Below are 20,201 nucleotides of genomic sequence, written 5' to 3'. Positions count from 1 at the left end.
GTGGCTCCTCTATGGCATTATTATTCACTAAATAAACAATTTTATAAATTGTTATGGTAGTTATTATGGATGAATCCACATCTTAATATAGTGTATTTTTTGTTATTAAAGCAGTTTTAGTGGTGGTAAAATCACAGTAATAAACATTGACTTAATGCTTTTGGTGGCAACAACAGTATTATAATAAGAAAGTATATGTTCAATAAATAAATAACCTACATTTATTAATAATATTAGCCATAAATAATACATTTTAGGATTTTAGTTTTATCATTTTTGTTATTATTATTTATATTTGTTTTGTATACAATGCTGTAAATTTGTAAATATTGATGTCAGATGTGGATCATCCAGTCAGACTTAAGAGTCTGTTTTGTAAGGTAGCTTTAACTGTTAAGTTTGATGATGTTGATATTTTGCAGCATTATTTGGGAGATTTTCTTTCCTTAAGAAAAATCAAACTATTGGTATCGGCATCAGCTGTCATTTTGAATAATCACTATTGGCATCGGCATATATCATTCTGAATAGTCTGTTATCGGCAGATATCATTCTGAATAGTCTGTTATCGGCAGATATCATTCTGAATAATCAGTTATTGACATCGACAGATATAATTCTGAATAACTGGTTATTGGCATCGGCAGATATCATTCTGAATAATTGGTTATCAGTATCGGAATCAGCAGATATTCTGAATAATCGGCATCGGCAGACATCATTCTGAATAATTGGTTATCAGTATCGGAATCAGCAGATATTCTGAATAATCGGCATCGACAGATATCATTCTGAATAATCGTTTATCGACATCAACAGATATAATTCTGAATAATCGTATCGGCATCGACAGATATCATTCTGAATAACCGGTTATCGAAATCGACAGATATAATTCTGAATAATCTGTTATTGACATCAACAGATATCATTCTGAATAATCAGTATCAGTATCGGAATCAGCAGATATTCTGAATAATCGGCATCGACAGATATCATTCTGAATAATCAGCATCAACTATCATTCTGAATAATTGGTTATCAGCATCGGTAGATATTCTGAATAATCGTTATCGGCATATATCATTCCGAATAATCGGTTATCGGCATCGGCATATATCATTCTGAATAATCGGTTATCGGCATCGGCATATATCATTCTGAATAATCGGTTATCGGCATCGGCATATATCATTCTGAATAATCGGTTATCGGCATATATCATTCTGAATAATCGGTTATCGGCATCGGCATATATCATTCTGAATAATCGGTTATCGGCATCGGCATATATCATTCTGAATAATCGGTTATCGGCATCGGCATATATCATTCTGAATAATCGGTTATTGGCATCGGCATATATCATTCTGAATAATCTTTATCAGCATCGGTAGATATTCTGAATAATCGTTATCGGCATATATCATTCTGAATAATCGGTTATCGGCATCGGCATATATCATTCTGAATAATCGGTTATCGGCATCGGCATATATCATTCTGAATAATCGGTTATCGGCATATATCATTCTGAATAATCTTTATCAGCATCGGTAGATATTCTGAATAATCGTTATCGGCATATATCATTCTGAATAATCGGTTATCGGCATCGGCATATATCATTCTGAATAATCGGTTATCGGCATCGGCAGATATTCTGAATAATCGGTTATCGGCATCGGCATATATCATTCTGAATAATTGGTTATCGGAATTGGCATATATCATTCTGAATAATCTTTATCAGCATCGGTAGATATTCTGAATAATCGTTATCGGCATATATCATTCCGAATAATCGGTTATCGGCATCAGCATATATCATTCTGAATAATCGGTTATCGGCATCGGCATCGGCATATATCATTCTGAATAATCGGTTATCGGCATATATCATTCTGAATAATCTTTATCAGCATCGGTAGATATTCTGAATAATCGTTATCGCCATATATCATTCTGAATAATCGGTTATCGGCATCGGCATATATCATTCTGAATAATCGGTTATCGGCATAGGCATATATCATTCTGAATAATCGGTTATCGGCATCGGCATATATCATTCTGAATAATCGGTTATTGGCATCGGCATATATCATTCTGAATAATCTTTATCAGCATCGGTAGATATTCTGAATAATCGTTATCGGCATATATCATTCTGAATAATCGGTTATCGGCATCGGCATATATCATTCTGAATAATCGGTTATCGGCATCGGCATATATCATTCTGAATAATCGGTTATCGGCATATATCATTCTGAATAATCGTTATCGGCATATATCATTCTGAATAATTGGTTATCGGCATCGGCATATATCATTCTGAATAATCGGTTATCGGCATCGGCAGATATTCTGAATAATCGGTTATCGGCATCGGCATATATCATTCTGAATAATTGGTTATCGGAATTGGCATATATCATTCTGAATAATCTTTATCAGCATCGGTAGATATTCTGAATAATCGTTATCGGCATATATCATTCTGAATAATCTTTATCGGCATCGGTAGATATTCTGAATAATCGTTATCGGCATATATCATTCTGAATAATCGTTATCGGCATATATCATTCTGAATAATTGGTTATCGGCATTGGCATATATCATTCTGAATAATCGGTTATCGGCATCGGCAGATATTCTGAATAATCGGTTATCGGCATCGGCATATATCATTCTGAATAATTGGTTATCGGAATTGGCATATATCATTCTGAATAATCTTTATCAGCATCGGTAGATATTCTGAATAATCGTTATCGGCATCTGTAGATATTCTGAATAATCGTTATCGGCATATATCATTCTGAATAATCGTTATCGGCATATATCATTCTGAATAATCGTTATCGGCATATATCATTCTGAATAATCGTTATCGGCATATATCATTCTGAATAATCGGTTATCGGCATCGGTAGATATTCTGAATAATCGTTATCGGCATATATCATTCTGAATAATCGTTATCGGCATATATCATTCTGAATAATCGGTTATCGGCATCGGCATATATCATTCTGAATAATTGGTTATCGGAATCGGCATATATCATTCTGAATAATCTTTATCAGCATCGGTAGATATTCTGAATAATCGGTTATCGGCATCGGCATATATCATTCTGAATAATCGTTATCGGCATATATCATTCTGAATAATCGGTTATCGCATCGGCATATATCATTCTGAATAATCGGTTATCGGCATCGGCATATATCATTCTGAATAATCGGTTATCGGCATCAGCATATATCATTCTGAATAATCGGTTATCGGCATCGGCATATATCATTCTGAATAATCGTTATCGGCATATATCATTCTGAATAATCGTTATCGGCATATATCATTCTGAATAATCGGTTATCGGCATCGGCATATATCATTCTGAATAATTGGTTATCGGAATCGGCATATATCATTCTGAATAATCTTTATCAGCATCGGTAGATATTCTGAATAATCGTTATCGGCATATATCATTCTGAATAATCGTTATCGGCATATATCATTCTGAATAATCGGTTATCGCATCGGCATATATCATTCTGAATAATCGGTTATCGCATCGGCATATATCATTCTGAATAATCGGTTATCGGCATCGGCATATATCATTCTGAATAATCTGTTATCTCAATCGGCATATATCATTCTGAATAATCGGTTATCGGCATCAGCATATATCATTCTGAATAATCGGTTATCGGCATCGGCATATATCATTCTGAATAATCGGTTATCGCATCGGCATATATCATTCTGAATAATCGGTTATCGGCATCAGCATATATCATTCTGAATAATCGGTTATCGGCATCGGCATATATCATTCTGAATAATCGGTTATCGGCATCAGCATATATCATTCTGAATAATCGGTTATCGGCATCGGCATATATCATTCTGAATAATCGGTTATCTGCATCGGCATATATCATTCTGAATAATCTTTATCAGCATCGGTAGATATTCTGAATAATCGTTATCGGCATATATCATTCTGAATAATTGGTTATCGGAATCGGCATATATCATTCTGAATAATCTTTATCAGCATCGGTAGATATTCTGAATAATCGTTATCGGCATATATCATTCTGAATAATCGGTTATCGGCATCGGCATATATCATTCTGAATAATCGGTTATCAGCATCGGCAGATATTCTGAATAATCGGTTATCGGCATATATCATTCTGAATAATCGGTTATCGTATCTGTGGAGAAATTTAGTATTGCTGCTTCTTTTAATTATTCATCTGTAATCCACAGCCTCGGCAAACAGTCCTGAGCAAGTAAATTAACAGCAAATATTAATTTTGTGTGATCTATCCCTTTAACTGTGAAGTTGATGTTGTAAGTCTCTCTGACCCGTCCAGATGATGATACTGTAGGTCAGCAGAACACCCCGTGTTTTGCTTTCTCTTCGTTTCTCCTCCTCCTCTCTTTCTGTCTTGGCTCTGGGCTGCTCAGGTTCATGTGAAAGTGCCGGTGTAGCAGGACGGGTGTTTGTGCTGACTAGTGTTCTCAGGCCTCTGGCCACGTGTGAGCTACAGCTGCCAGGTGACTGTGAGGACGTGCTGATATTAACACACACCGACAGAGGTGCCCGCAGATGCCGTCCTGTACTCTTCCACTCCAACATTTGAACTGGAGTGTTGTATGGAACTGGCTTGGATGGTTGACATTTTATTCATTTCTATTTCACAAGAACGCAACATAAGCCGGATTATAACATATCAGCAAGCTCTCTGTAAAATAAAATAGTTTAACAGAAGACTGGGAGACAAAAAAAAACACACTGTTGTGAGAGTTTGAGGTTTGACATCGATGTTTAATAATAAGAAATATTTCAAGACCAACCATGAGTTTAGACATTGATAAGTGTACTTTTTCAATCCTAAATGTTTGTTTGTTTGTTTGTTCATGTAATATATTTACATTTTATTTATTTACTATTAAATTTGACTTTTTATTTGTTTGTTTTTTATTTATTATTATTATTTAATTCATTTCTTTTTATTAATTTACTTTTAATGTTTATTTACTTTTAATTTTTTACTTTTTTTACTTTTTTATTTATATATTTACTTTTTATTTATTTGCTTGCTCTCTAAATTTATTTCCTTTTATTTATTTATTTACGTTTTAATTAATTATTTTTTATTTATTTACTGTTTATTTATATATTTACTTTTCATGTATTTATTTACCTTTTATTCATTTATTTACTTTTTATTTATTTTTATTTATTTACTTTTTATTTGTTTACTTTTCTACTTTTTTATTTATTTTTTATTTACATATTTACTTTTTATTTACTTTCTAAATGTATTTACTTTGTATTCATTTATTTACTTTTTAAATTAATAAATTGTATCGGCATATATCATTCAGAACAATCGGTTATCGGTTATTTTTAATTAATTAATTTTTTATTTTACTCTTTATTTATATATTTACTTTTTTATTTTATTTACTTTTTTATTTAGTTATTTTTTTTTAAATATATTTATTTTTTAGTTTATTTGCTCTATTTATTTCAATATTTATTTTACATGTTTTTTTTATTTATTTATATTTGAAATATTGAAATATAACAATTGAAATATTTGCTCTCTCTTTTCTGCCATTGTCTTTCACAGCTGGAAAACCTGATGCTGGATAAAGATGGTCACATAAAGATCACTGACTTTGGCTTGTGTAAGGAGGGCATCACGGACGGAGCCACTATGAAGACCTTCTGTGGGACTCCAGAGTATTTGGCCCCTGAGGTGAGACCAACCACATGATCAAACCATTCACAGAACCCAATACACTGATCTGAAGAGCATGTAATCAAACATCAAGAACCTTCTAAATCTCCAATGCAGGGATTCACAAAACAAACCATATTTTGCATATTTTAAGTCTATTTATAAACATTGGCAAAATAACATATTTTCATTGGAAAAATAGAGGAAAAACAGACAATGTTGTATCTAAAAAGTCAACTAATAGCCTAATAATATCAAATTTGCAAACATGCTAATATTCAGGACAACAGCACTTTTTCTCGAGTGATATTGCTTATAAATATTAAAAACAAGAACTTATACAGAAACCTTTTTTTGCACCATATTTTGGTTTTTGGAAGCATTTTTATTCATTTTGGTGGCATTTTTGCCCCAAGCGCATAGCAAAGGCTGCTACTGCAGGTATGACATGTGGCAGCTCAAGGGTGTGTGTGTGTGTGTTTGGGAGAAGGGCTGCCCATGTTGACACAGTTGCGGCCACGTTGTTTTTAGTTCACCATTTTGGAATCTGCTGGGAAATGGGCTTGGCAGAGCTGCGGGAAACGTGAGTGTCCCAGTGCAGTCGGACGGGCCACCAGCGCTCCAGCTGACGCCCACAGCTGCCCCACATCATATCATGGGACAACAACACTCTGACCGGAGCTTTGCTCTGCCCTCTTGTGGGGGCTGCGCATGTGCATGTGTGGATTGGCTATAAATGGTGTGTTTATTGTTCTAAAAATGTTTAGGGTTCAGGGTTAGTGTGTAGGAACTAGTTTTATTTAAAAGTCTATGCTGTCATTTTGACTCATAATGTTTGAATATGTAGACACTGATACTGTAAGATTGTCTAGGATCAGATTTGATATTAATAGTCTATTCCTTTAAAGCAGACTTCCCCAAACTAAAACTGCAGGAGGTTTGTGAGTTTAAAAAAGCTGATAATTAGTTAAATCATAAAAATGTAAAATATTTCAATAATGTAACTTATTTCATGGCTTAAAATCTTCTTAAATAACGCAAAAAAAAAAAAAAAAAAAAAAATTGTTGTTAAATGTTAAAAATTATCCCTGAGATTTTAAGTAAATATTTCAATAGTTCATTTGCATGCTCATTTGCATATTCATGGTTCTCTTATTTAGGTTAATAGCATGACATGACATAAGTAAACAAATAAAATATTTCATCCTTTGAATTAAAATGTATTGTTAAATTTATTTATTTAGTTTTATATTTATTTATTTTAGTTTTAATTAATTTGATTACATTCAGAATGTATTTTTTAATTTACTTTTTAATTACTTAATTTTTATTTGTTTATTTTTAATGTATTTATTTACTTTTAACTGATTTACTTTTTATTTATTTATAAAAAGTAATAATAATAAGTATTTGTTGTTAAATGTTAAAACATGTTAAATTATTGAAATATCCTAATATCTCAGGTGTACTTTATTTTAAAATTATATTTTACACTTTTACCTTTTAATTAACTTGAGAACACCATGTTTGTGATAATTTAATAATGATAACAATAATAATAATAATACATTGGTTTAGCTGACAGAAAAAAAAAGTTTGGGAATCCCTAAAGTAAAGGAATAAATTGCTAATTCTGTCATAATTTAATGCCAATATAAATGTATTTTTCTGTTTAGCACAAAAGGAGATGTTTATCAGTATCTCTTCTATAAAATTATTAAATAAGCCACATGAAACATCATAACCGTTGCCCATATGACTTACTTTCTGAAGTCATACCGTATCTTTATGTTTGTGTTTGCATCAATGTGAATGTCAAGATTTTTGAGGAAAAAATGTGTTCCTCACAGAAGTCTTTTGTAGTTTTTGTAGCTCCACGGCACTGTTAAACATCCATATATCCACTAAAACGGAGTCATACGGGTTTGGAACATCATGATGACAGAATGATGATTTTGGGCTGAATTGCTCCGTTAGACGCCCTCATACGAGACGTCCAGGAACCCGTGTCACCTTTCTCTCCTCGTCCCGGCAACTTCAGTTCAATCCCCATGTTGACATGACAACACGGCCCGGCGCGGGACACTTCGGGGGGTGTTGCCATGGAGACGGTTGGCCTCTCTGGAGTTGGGCCCAGGCCGTGTTACAGGTTGTTCCGCTGTAAACAATGACCTTGTTGTGCGTGTGGAGCTCTGGAATGCTGTTACGTCTGGAAATATTCCACCGGCCCAGAGAGAGAAAAGTGAGGGAGGGATGAGAGAATTCGGAAGAAAACAGGTGGAAGTGTTTTAAATGCACAACGACTCTTTAAAAAAGTGATGTTTTATGTGCTTTACAGAGCAGTGGCTCTCAACCAGGATCCACTAGGGGGCTGAAGATGGCTTAAAATCATTTAAATAAAACAAATATGTTTTAGAATGAGGTGAAACATGTTGCCTCAAAAAAATCGAAAAATCTTGAAAAAACCTGCATATAAAGCTACAAATATTTTATTGGGTAGAAATTGCTGAGCAGTTGTAATAATATATATATAATTATAAAATGTAAATGTTAAATACATTTATAATAATAATAATATAAAAAAATCACAAAATACTGGAAAATTAATTCTTGAAACTTGCTTGAAAATTACAGAATGTAATTATTATTACTTTATTATTATTTGTTTATATCTTTTGGCCAGTAGATGGCGCTGTGCCAAAATGCTGCATGTAGCCTGCATGTTTGTGATGACATGTACCAAGATTCGTCTCGAGAACCTAAAGCATTGTGGAGATATAGCCTTTCATTTAATTTGACGTGTTCTTCATCGAATTTGTTTATGTGCAATTTTGGTGAAAATCAGAATGCGTTTTTAAAAAAAAGTTGTTTTTTTGGTAAATTCAAAATGGCGGGGATATTTTCATGACGGAAAATGACGTCATATGGTGGATTTGAATCATCTTCAGCCAGGGAATTGAGGAAAAAAATACAATTCTAGAATTTTGAAGAATTTAAAAGAATTTTACAGTTATTAGCATAAACATGAGTGCAAATTTGGACAGTTGGTGGCGCTAGAGGGGTTGAGTTAGAGACTCCAAAATTGGTGTGGTTAATGTCCAGACTGTCCTCTATCTGTGTGCCAAATTTCACAACTTTTCACCATACGGTTCTATGGGCTGCATCAATTTTATTTTTGTCATGATTGTTTTATACACATCAGAGCACAAGTAGTGACAGAAAAAAAGCTTTTAATCCAGTAATGTTAATCTAATAACTTAAATATTGTTATATTATAACCGTGAGATGTTATGACCAGAGTTATTATAGATAACTAAAACCATAAATCAACCTAGTTCCTTGAAATAAAATAAACTTTAACTGTAATAATATACTTATTTTATTTAAGCTAATTGCCGTTTCTCAATTTCATTTAGTTTAAAGGTGCAATATGTAAGATGTCCATCCGCTAGAGGTCGCTAGAGGCCTATTCAAAACAAAGGCGTAGCTTGATGATGCCAAGTTTGAGCGCGGAATCATGGGACATGTGGTCTCCACCTCAACGGATGGTGGAATAGAATTGGGATAGGACTCGGGAAGAAATCATGTTCATGGATGTGATTATTAACGTTACTGTAGTGTGAAGCAGAGCAGGAGCGATTGTTGTGGAGCTGAACGAGGAGCTGGAGCGATTGATCAACACACGCCTCACGAGCAGCGGGACTTTTATTATGACACAGTCGCCGCTTCCGCTTTTCCGGTCATGAGTATGAGGAAACGCAGCTCTGTTTATCATATTAGATACATTTGAGCGTGTTGAAAATGATGTTATAACGTTACTCTGTGCGGCTGCTGTGAGACACTGTTACACACTGCAGTAAGATCGATCCATTTTACAATATCAGATTAAATGCTGGATGATTGTGTTGATAAATGACATACAATTAATTTTAAAACGTATTGTATGATGGAGAAAATGTTGTATTACTGTTACTAAAAATAAAGCTGCATCTGATTATGCTATGTTAGCTACTTCACACAATAGTGTTTTTCTCTGAGGCATGGTAAAGCATGAGACTCGCAAAAAATCAAGAAAATTAGATTTAAACAATAAGACTAAACGTGTTGAGCTATATAACAATGATTAGTTTTCTGTCTATAAATATATCAGAACAGTTGTTCTCTCGTCTATTAAAACATGTAAATATTAAAGCGTCTTTGGCGTTTCCATGGTTTCTACAAAATAAACCTGAAACCGAGGGTAACGCGGGTATTGACAGGCGACTCCTCACACGTCTTGGTTAAAATTGCAATTTTCTCACGATTTACAAAAAGTTGGAAACATTTGGGATATTGTAAGTACTCAAGTGAACAAAATATATAACACTGACCTAGTGGCTTTTTGGGTATTTTACTGCAAAATTCTTACATATTGCACCTTTAACTTGATGTACTTCAATAACTAAAAATAAAACTGAAATAAAAATGAATAAAACTAAAAGAATTATTGATAAAAACCATAACGCTATCTCAAGTTAGGACTGGCGCTGTGTGAGTGAAGTTTACTCTACATTGCTGGTCATGTCATGGAAATAGCGACTGGTTCACGTCAGCGCTGTGCCGTTGGGAAGTGTTTACTGCTGTTTACACCGTCCATCTGAAGACGTGGGTCTCCTCGGGCTCGGCGGCGGCTCCTGGGCTCCTGGCAGCTTCACAGCTGTGCTGTTCTTCTACATATATGGGGCAGCTGCAGGCCCAGCTGTCTCTCTCTGTGAGTCACATGACAGCGGCGCTGGAAATAGACAGCGGTCAGTAATTCTAGCAGCTCCACGGCTTCACCTTTCCACTGACCGCACGGACTGAGTCATTCTCTCCCCGTGACCCGCGGTCGGGGTTTCGGTAACACTCAGTGGGAGCTGTTACACACGCAAACACACCGGCATCATCAGCTCTCGGTTATCACACTGTTCTTATTTAAGGAGGACCTGTTATTCCCTTTATAATGTGTTTTTGAGCTCTACTAGAGCAGGTGTTCATGCTTGAATGTTTCAGGGAGTTCAGAAACACTGACACTGATATAGAGAATAACTGTGTGTGTGTGTGCAGGTGCTGGAGGACAATGACTACGGCCGTGCGGTGGACTGGTGGGGTTTGGGAGTGGTGATGTATGAGATGATGTGTGGCCGTCTGCCCTTCTATAACCAGGATCACGAGCGTCTGTTTGAGCTCATCCTGATGGAGGACATCCGCTTCCCTCGCACACTCGCTCCGGAGGGAAAATCACTGCTGTCTGGCCTGCTCAAGAAAGACCCCAAGCAACGGTCGGTGTCATCACGTACTGCCATACTGCTCTTTATGCTGTATCCCAGCATGCAACAGTACTGATATTTAATGAAGTGTTTCTGGTGTCAGTAATGGTGTGTGTGTGTGTGTGTTTTTAGGTTAGGTGGCGGTCCTGATGATGCTAAAGAGATCATGCAGCACAAATTCTTCACTGGAATTGAGTGGCAAGATGTTTACGAGAAGAAGGTAAAAACACTTGAATGATCATATCTCGGAGAGATCGCCAAACTCACGTTCATCACGCTTTTCAATCTTTTAGATGTCATGAACCCCCAAATATGATCATCCTCATGTGAAGGACCCCATCCTAAAATTTAAAAGGCATCTATCTTTTATAAACACCTGAATTTATACACTGAAAAATGAATATTATAAATCTAAAATTAGTTTCTGTTAAGTTATGTTATTATGTATATTTATTCTGCTCGCTATGGTAATGTACTGTTAAATGCATTATTTATTTATTTAAATTAAATTGAATTTTATTTCTTTTTTTATTTATATTATATTTTAATCTAATTTAATCTATTTATTAGATTAATAACTAACTAATGTTTTATTTTAATCATTTTTATTTATTTATTAAAAATAAATTATATTTGTATTATGGAAAAATTAATATAAATAAATAAAGTAGAATGTTAAATGCATTATTTATTTAAATTGAATCAATTTTTTTATATTAATCGATTTTTTTATTTATTTTAATCTAATTTAATCTATTTATTAGATTAATAACTAACTAATGTTTTATTTTAATCACATTTTTATTTATTTATTAAAAATAAATTATATTTGTATTATGGAAACATTAATTTAACTAAATAAATTATAAATATATGCTACGTTCTTTTTTTCTACTCCCTATAGTAATGTGCTTTTAAATGTATTATTTATTCATTTATTTAATTTTAATCAATGTATTTATTAATTTATAGTAATCAATTTTTTTTTTTTTTTTTATTATAATTTAATCTATTTAATAGATTAATAACTAACTAATATTTTTTAATCACAGTTTTATTTATTTATTAAAAACTTAAATTATATCCTACAATTATTTTTGCATTTATTGGAGTTTCCCTTCAGGTGCAAAATTTATGGCCTGAGTGTTTTTAAATAAATCATGCAACTTGATTTACTAAGGTTTGTGCTAGTTAATTTATTGGTGTTTGTGCCATTATTTAACACCCCATAAAGCATCTAAACCCATTTGCGCCTGTCATGACATTGAAGTTAATGCTTTTTCACATTTAATTAAATGCAGTTATTTGTGAAATTTACTAGCAGTTTCTGAGTGAAAATCCCACAGCAGTTATTTCAGTGTAGTGAAGTAGAATGGCTGTAAAATGGTTGATCGGGATTGTCTAACAGTCTCTCTCTGTTCCTCAGCTGATTCCTCCATTCAAACCGCAAGTGTCCTCAGAAACAGACACCAGATATTTTGATGAAGAGTTCACAGGACAGACCATCACCATCACGCCACCTGGACAAGGTACCACCGTCACAAACACCTGGAATATTAGGCTGCTGTCACTTTAAGGCATAATGCACTGTTCGAAAATACTGGTCTAAAAGAACAGCATTTATTTGAAATAGAATCTTTTGTAACATTCTAAATGTCTTTACTGTCACTTTTGATCAATTTAATGTATCCTTGCTGAATAAAAGTATTAATTTATTTACAAAAAAAAAAGCTTTCTATTTCAGATAAATGCTGTTCTTTTGAATGTTCTATTCATCAAACAATCCTGAAAATAAAAATGTACACAACTGTTTTCAACACTGATAATAAATATAGCTGCGAGCAGCAAATATCGGAGTTTAAGGCCTTTAAGCACATGCGTAAAAAGGTATTATGTTTAATTTAGCAAGCATGTAGCCACTTAGATCATAGATGGGAAAAGACCATTTACAGCCAATACAGGCAATTTACCATGGGAAATATATGGTTTTAAAGCTTTTTAACAGTTATAGCGCCACCTATGGTCCGATCTCCATGAAACTCTGCATGCTTCCTCACCATGTTCTGTCACATATGCTCATCAATTTTTGTGAAGTTCTGAGTTTTCATTTGGGATTTATAGGCTTTTTAGTGTATTTTGCCACGCCCCTTTTCTAAATGACCCTGTTACAGCCACCCAAATGCAAAAGTTCAACTTTTTTTCGATAATTATTGATCTAGAGAGTCCAGAGAATTGTCCTAGACTGGTTTGGTTCCGATCAGGACTAGTTCGCAAGTTCTAGTTCGTTTTTTTACATTATTTTGAATATTTAATGAATGGTTTGATTGACAGCAGTGGTTCTTAAGGCAAATTTGTTCAGCATGAGGAGATCTATCAAATGATATGCATATTGTGTGCATGTGTTTAACATCACGTGATTACAGAGGTGTAAAACTCGTTAGCGCCATATAGTGGCTGATTTCTTTTAAAATTCTTACAGACCTCTAGGACCATTAGCAGAACATGCAGACTAACGTTGCGTAGTTACAACTGTTTTAATGTGTTTTTTTCCATGTTATAGCGCCACCAAGTGTTAAATTGCCACAATCTTTTTTATTGTGACCACAGATTGAGCCCATACACAAGTATACCAAGTTTGGTGAAAATATCACATTCCGTTCAAGAGTTACAGCCATTTTAGTAAAATTGGCCTTCCCATTTTGAACATTTTGGCGCCCCTTAGTTGAACGTAAATTAAAATATCAACTTTTTTTTGATAACTTTTGATATTCAGTCTCTAGTGAACATTTCTGCACTGTTTTTTTTTTCTGATCAGGCAAAAAACCTAGAACTAATTCACAAAAGTAGTTTTTTTTTTTACATAATTGTGAATATTTAATGAATGGTTTGATTGACAGCAGTGGTTTTTAAGGCAAATTTGTTCAGCATGAGGAGATCTATCAAATGATATGCATATTGTGTGCACGTGTTTAACATCACATGATTACAGAGGTGTAAAACTCGTTAGCGCCATCTAGTGGCTGATTTCTTTTAAAATTCTTACAGACCTCTAGGACCATTAGCAGAACATGCGTCAATCGGAATAATGGTTGCGTAGTTACAGCTGTTTTAATGTGTTTTTTTTTCCATGTTATAGCGCCACCAAGTATTAAATTGCCACAATCTTTTTTATTGTGACCACAGATTGAGCCCATACACAAGTATACCAAGTTTGGTGAAAATATCTCATTCCGTTCAAGAGTTACAGCCATTTTAGTAAAATTGGCCTGCCCATTTTGAACATTTTGGCGCCCCTTTGTGACCGTAAATGAAAATATCAACTTTTTTTTGATAACTTTTGATATTCAGTCTCCAGAGAACATTTCTGCACTGGTTTGGTTCCAATTGGGCGAAAAACCTAGAACTAGTTCGCGAAAGTAGTTTTTTTCTTACATAATTGTGAATATTTAATGAATGATTTGATTGACAGCAGTGGTTCTTGAGGCAAAGTTGTTCAGCATGAGGAGATCTATCAAATGATATGCATATTGTGTGCATGTGTGAAGCACCATGTGATTACAGAGGTGTAAAACTTGTTAGCGCCATCTAGTGGCTGATTTCTTTTAAAATTCTTACAGACCTCAAGGACCATGAGCCGAACATGCGTCAATCGTACTAACGGTTGTGTAGTTACAGCTGTTTTTTTGTTTCATGTTATAGCACCACCAAGTGTCCAATCGCCATGATTTTTTTACTGTGACCACAGATTGAGCCCATACACAAGTATACCAAGTTTGGTGAAAATATCTCATTCCGTTCAAGAGTTAAAGCCATTTAAGTAAAGTGGCCCCGCCCATTTTGAACATTTTGGCGCCCCTTAGTGACCGTAAATCAAAATTTCAACTTTTTTTTTGATAACTTTTGATATTCCGTCTCCAGAGAACATTTCTGCACTGGTCTGGTTCCGATCGGGTGAAAAACCTAGAACTAGTTCGCAAAAGTCAAAATGCCGGAAAATTTTTCCAGGCGCAAATTAAATCGGAGATATACGTTTTGTCCGTTTCCAACAATATAAGGCACCTGAGTCTAAGACAAACTGTCTAGGTAGTAGTTATGAGCAGTTTAGCGTTTTTGATCGCTGTAGCGCCACCTATTGGCCAATCATACTTTGTCAGTCTCTCCCCAAATTGAGTTTCAAGTCTCTAGGTAACTTAACAAGTGTTACTGAATTGCTCACAATTACTTTCATGACAACTTTAGTTATGAAAGAAGCATATTAAAAAATGTAAAGGGGAAATAAGCGTTTATGACTGTGTTTATCTTGTAAACAGAGGATGGTATGGAGCCGTTCGACAGCGAGAGGAGGCCACATTTCCCACAGTTCTCCTACTCCGCCAGTGGAATGGCATGAAAGCGTCCTGATATCTGCCTCTGCTCCAGCATCACTTTAGGTAGACGTTTCCTCTTCCTCTGACGGACGCAGCATCACACGAGCTTCACAGAAACTGCTCTGAGATCAGCGTGAAGGGAGATGTTTACCAGCACGTCTGGATCTGTGATGTTTGTCCTGAAACCAGTTTCTCTTTGCTTTTGTGGCCTTTGATTTCATGATCTTTTCTGAGGATATGAGAGGGAACACTGAAACATGTTTCCACTCGAACTGCCAAATTAATGTTGATTAATATAGCATTGAAAGAAACAGATTGTACAGCACATCTTTAGTCTCGTATTGAAGTATTAAAACTAACCTCATGCCAAATATTATTTTATTTCCATTCAAAAACACCATTTATATGAACCGACCAATTGAAACGAATGAAAAAGCAGCTTGTATAAATGTATAGACTGTACTGAACTGTGTCTCGACCCCTAAAGTACTTTTGGTCTAAATTTCACTTGCATGGAATGTGCAATATAGTAGAAATGTAGATAAATTATTATTATTTTTTTTTATTAATTATTAAAATGACTGAATTCCACTAAACTAGAAATTAATTTATTAAAAACCACCACCATCAATATTGCAAAGAAGTGAAACCTGAACATTTCTGGATCATATTTCAAATCCTAAAATCATAAGAGAGAAATAAACAAATATATTTTTCTTTAAGAAAATAAAGCCTGAGTTTAGGGCCAAAAATGACGGTATTAAAGGGATAGTTCACCCAAAAATGAAAATTCTGTCATCATTTACTCACCCTCAAGTTGTTCCAAACCTGTACGAGTTTCTTTCTTCTGCTGAACATAAAGGAAGATATTTTGAAGAAAGTTTGTAACCAGGCTGCTTTGGGGCACCATTGACTTCCATAGTAGGATAACAAAATACTATGGAAGTCAATGGTGCCCCAGAACTGTTCGGTTTCCCATATTCTTCAAAATATCTTCCTTTATGTTCAGCAGAAGAAAGAAATGTGTACAGGCTTGGAACAACAGAATTTTCATTTTTGGGTGAACTATAACTTTAAGGCCCGTTCACACCAAGAGCGATAATTACACCGTGGAAAGATATTTGCGTTCAACACCAATGAACGATCTTGTTGCAGTTACACGGCTTTAACCAGCAGATGTCCTCAGTGTGCTATGTTTTGAGTGAATAGCTAGCGCAGTCACTCTAATCTAATGGGGCGTTCACACCAGACGTGACTTGCGCAAATAAATCGCGCGTAGTTGGACGCTTGAACATTTTGAGTTTACTTGCTTCATTCACTCGTAAAATTCACTTCACCACGGATGCGAATATTCGTCATGGTCAAGGAAAGACAGGACCGCAGAGCGCTTCCACTTTTTCCGTGACCCTGCTGCTGATCCACTCCTCTTCTCCGTCTCTTTTAAATATGTGTCCCTCAGACTTTTTTTCTGCACACTTCCTCTGAATAAACACATCAACTCGTCAGCAGGAAAGTAGTTGTAAAATATAGCTCAATTTACTGGCTTTCATTTTTCAATATGTGTATATATATATAGCTCAAATTGAGTAAAGAGTGTTTTTTACAACTTACCAGATTGTCCGACCTCCTCACTCACTTTCTTCCAAGCAAGATCCTTTTTATTCCTGTTTCTATATAAGTGCGAAGATGTACCGTACAGCGACGATGATTTTGTCCTCCATTGTTGTTGCCTCCACTCGTTACATCATAATCACGTCACTACTAGAGCAAGCTCCTGATTGGTTAATGTGGTGCAAATATTTGCCAAAGTTCAAATTTTTCAACTCACACGTTGAAAAATCACACGTACCGCGCGAATTGCGCAAATCACACGTTACGCGCTTCAAACGCCCCAAGTGCTCTATTTGCGCAAATCGCGCCGCAAGATGTCTGTTGCGTCGTTGCATTGACTTATGTAAATTACTCGCGAATGAAGCGTTAATTCATGAGTGATTAACATGTTAAGTCAATGCAAAGACGCAAATAGACATCCTGCCGCGCAATGTGCGCGAATGGGGCGGTGTGAATGACGCGAATGACACAGTGCGAATTGAGCGTTTTGGGCATTTGACGCGTGTAATTCGCGCAAATCGCGCAAGTTGAAAAATCTGAACTTTGCAAAATATTCGCACCATGTTAAACAATCAGGAGCTTGCTCTAGTAGTGACGTGATTACAACGTAGCGAGCGATGCAGAAATCCGAATCAACAATGGAGGACAAAATCATCATCGCTGTACGATACATCTTCGTACTTTTATAGAAATGGGAATAAAAAGGATCTTGCTTGGAAGAAAGTGAGGGAGGAGGTCGGACAATCTAGTAAGTTGTAAAAAACACTCATTACTCAATTTGAGCTATATATATATATGCATATTGAGACTACAAGCTAGCTAAAGCCGGCACATTGAGCTTATTCGCCGTATTTTACAACTACTTTCCCGCTGACGAGTTGTGTTTATTCAGAGGAAGTGTGCAGAAATGAGACTGGAGCTGCCTGGCAGAAGCCCCTCTCATGACAAGAATTCTCATCTGTTTTGAAGTGAATTTCACGCGTGAATAAAGCGAGTAAACTCAAAATGTTCAAATAGCAAAAAAAAAGCAATAGCGCAAAAAATAGGGCAATTTATTTGCGCAAGTCTCGCCTGGTGTGAACGCCCCATAGTGCTTAATTCGCGTCTGGTGTGAACACACCATACAGTGAATTTACCTGACGAAGTCAATATAATGGAATAAAAACAACGTGTCTTTTTTTACTGCAACTTTAAAGGAAGCAATGCTGTAGCTAAAACTAGCGCTGGATACCTGGGGTAATTTTATATTACACTGTTTGCTAGCCTAGCATTATGATCGCATTTTTTGACTTATCAAACAGCGCTTGCTTTTCACTTCTCCGCAATGTCGTCCGCCATTTTAAATTCGCAAGCCGTTGAATTAGAATGGATTCTGATTGGCTGTCAGTGTTTTATCGTCCAATCGTTCTGAAAGATATTGTTTATTGTTATCATTAAAGCTGTGGTGTGGACAGTGCCATTCTTTTTTAAATCAACTCTGCTCAGAGTACATATGGCATATTACTTAATTAAGCAATTAATTGTGATGATTGTGCATTAGTGATGAACACCTGCTGTTAACAAGCAGAAACACTGAAGAAAAGAAAAACAAGAACTACAACTGACTTCAGTCACAGCCTTATTAATTGCTTAATTATCTCATTAACTTTAACTCTGTTTCAGTGTTACTTTAACACTATTTAGAGAGGGACCATATGTACTCTGAGCAGAGCTGATTTAACTCTGGGGATTTTACTGTGTATTTAGAACGATTTATATCTTTATCGTTATCTTTATAGTTATGGATCTTGGTGTGAACGGGCCTTTACAATTCAAATGTATCCATGAGAATGAGGAATTATACAATTTTAAGTTTAAATGTGTCACCAAAATAATTCTTAATTTATTATATGATGCAATTTTATACAATTTAATCATTACAATATCTGTCTGATGATGTCATTTTGTCATTGTTTTACCATATAAATACTGCATAAAATCCATTACTTAGACATAATAGCCTACATTTCAAATGTTATAGAGGATAGTTACTGGGGCATGTTGTCACAAAAGGTCAACGCACAAATTGGCTATCCTAAATGAATCCATCCTGACAAATGTATAATTTAAATCCTCTAATTTCTTCTTTTATGTGAGCCTGACATGTTTTGATGGGTTTCAATGTCGCGTATTAAGCAGCTTTTTGTATTCTCCATCTCATCAATCCTCTTCCTGTTTTATTTTCCGTGTGTTTCATGTTCTGTTGCGTGTTTTCGTCCCAATGTGTTGCACAGCCTCGGCGAGGTACTTTAGCGACTGATGAACAATTACAATCCAAGGGTCCATCGAAGTGGCATAACTGTTTGAAATGACTTTGTGTTTTAGCTTGGATTCGTTTATTAGTTATATATTAACAACTAGAAAGGACGTATGTGATTTACTGTGTGCCGCACACACACACACACACACACACCATGCAAAACGGATTCATTTGTGCATTAAAAGTGTTTTATACAACTAATTTAAAGCAACATTTCTACACATTGGTGTAAATATAATGAAATTGTTTTGAAGCACTTGCGATTTTAACTCAACACAACCACACGTGTGAGAATCTGTTGGCTGGTTATGTGTTTTAAACTTATTATTATTATTATTGTTGTTGTGAAATGCTCTGATCATTGTTGATGGTATGTGTAATAATCACCACACAGATGTTGGTCAGCATACGTAAATGAATGTAAAGGCCTTTCCTCTCTTTTCACCTTATTACCTTATTATATATATGCAAAACTATTTTTTCCTATTTTTTAGATCTGATGTTTCATATGAATTATGCTTTTTCATACAGTCCTCTGATCTTTTTTTTAAATGGGAAGATATTTTACTTTTTTATCCTTTAATTTTGTTGTCTTTTTTAATACGTAAACTAAAGAACACCAGCTTTAGGATACAAATAATATTCAATTTGTATACATTGTTCAGCTGTTTTTATGATTTAGACTTTTTTTCCATTAAATTGATCAAATAAAGTTTTGGCTAAATTGTATTGGTTGATTATTTCACGCCTCTTCTATACATCTATGTTCTTCTTAGTAAAAATGTATTTATAGTTAATTAAACATTGGTAACTGTGAGGTTTGATGTTTTGGTAACACTTTACAATAAAGTTT

At 34.8% G+C, this 20,201-nt stretch overlaps 1 protein-coding gene across 1 annotated transcript in view; it reads left to right on the top strand.

Annotated features, from left to right (window-relative positions):
• The window catches only part of akt1 (v-akt murine thymoma viral oncogene homolog 1), a 63,124-nt gene extending 46,783 nt beyond the window's left edge, over positions 1-16,341 (top strand). The window contains exons 10-14 of the mRNA XM_067367245.1: positions 5,673-5,801; positions 10,869-11,083; positions 11,204-11,291; positions 12,498-12,600; positions 15,382-16,341. Of these exons, the coding sequence (XP_067223346.1) occupies positions 5,673-5,801; positions 10,869-11,083; positions 11,204-11,291; positions 12,498-12,600; positions 15,382-15,461 (615 nt within the window). The 3' untranslated portion in view covers positions 15,462-16,341. The remainder of the gene's footprint in view (positions 1-5,672; positions 5,802-10,868; positions 11,084-11,203; positions 11,292-12,497; positions 12,601-15,381) is intronic.
• Positions 16,342-20,201: the final 3,860 nt, after the last annotated feature.

The sequence above is a fragment of the Chanodichthys erythropterus genome, chromosome 18 (assembly GCF_024489055.1).
Source record: "Chanodichthys erythropterus isolate Z2021 chromosome 18, ASM2448905v1, whole genome shotgun sequence".
Taxonomy (NCBI): domain Eukaryota; kingdom Metazoa; phylum Chordata; class Actinopteri; order Cypriniformes; family Xenocyprididae; genus Chanodichthys; species Chanodichthys erythropterus.
This window is presented reverse-complemented; position numbering and strand designations above follow the sequence as displayed.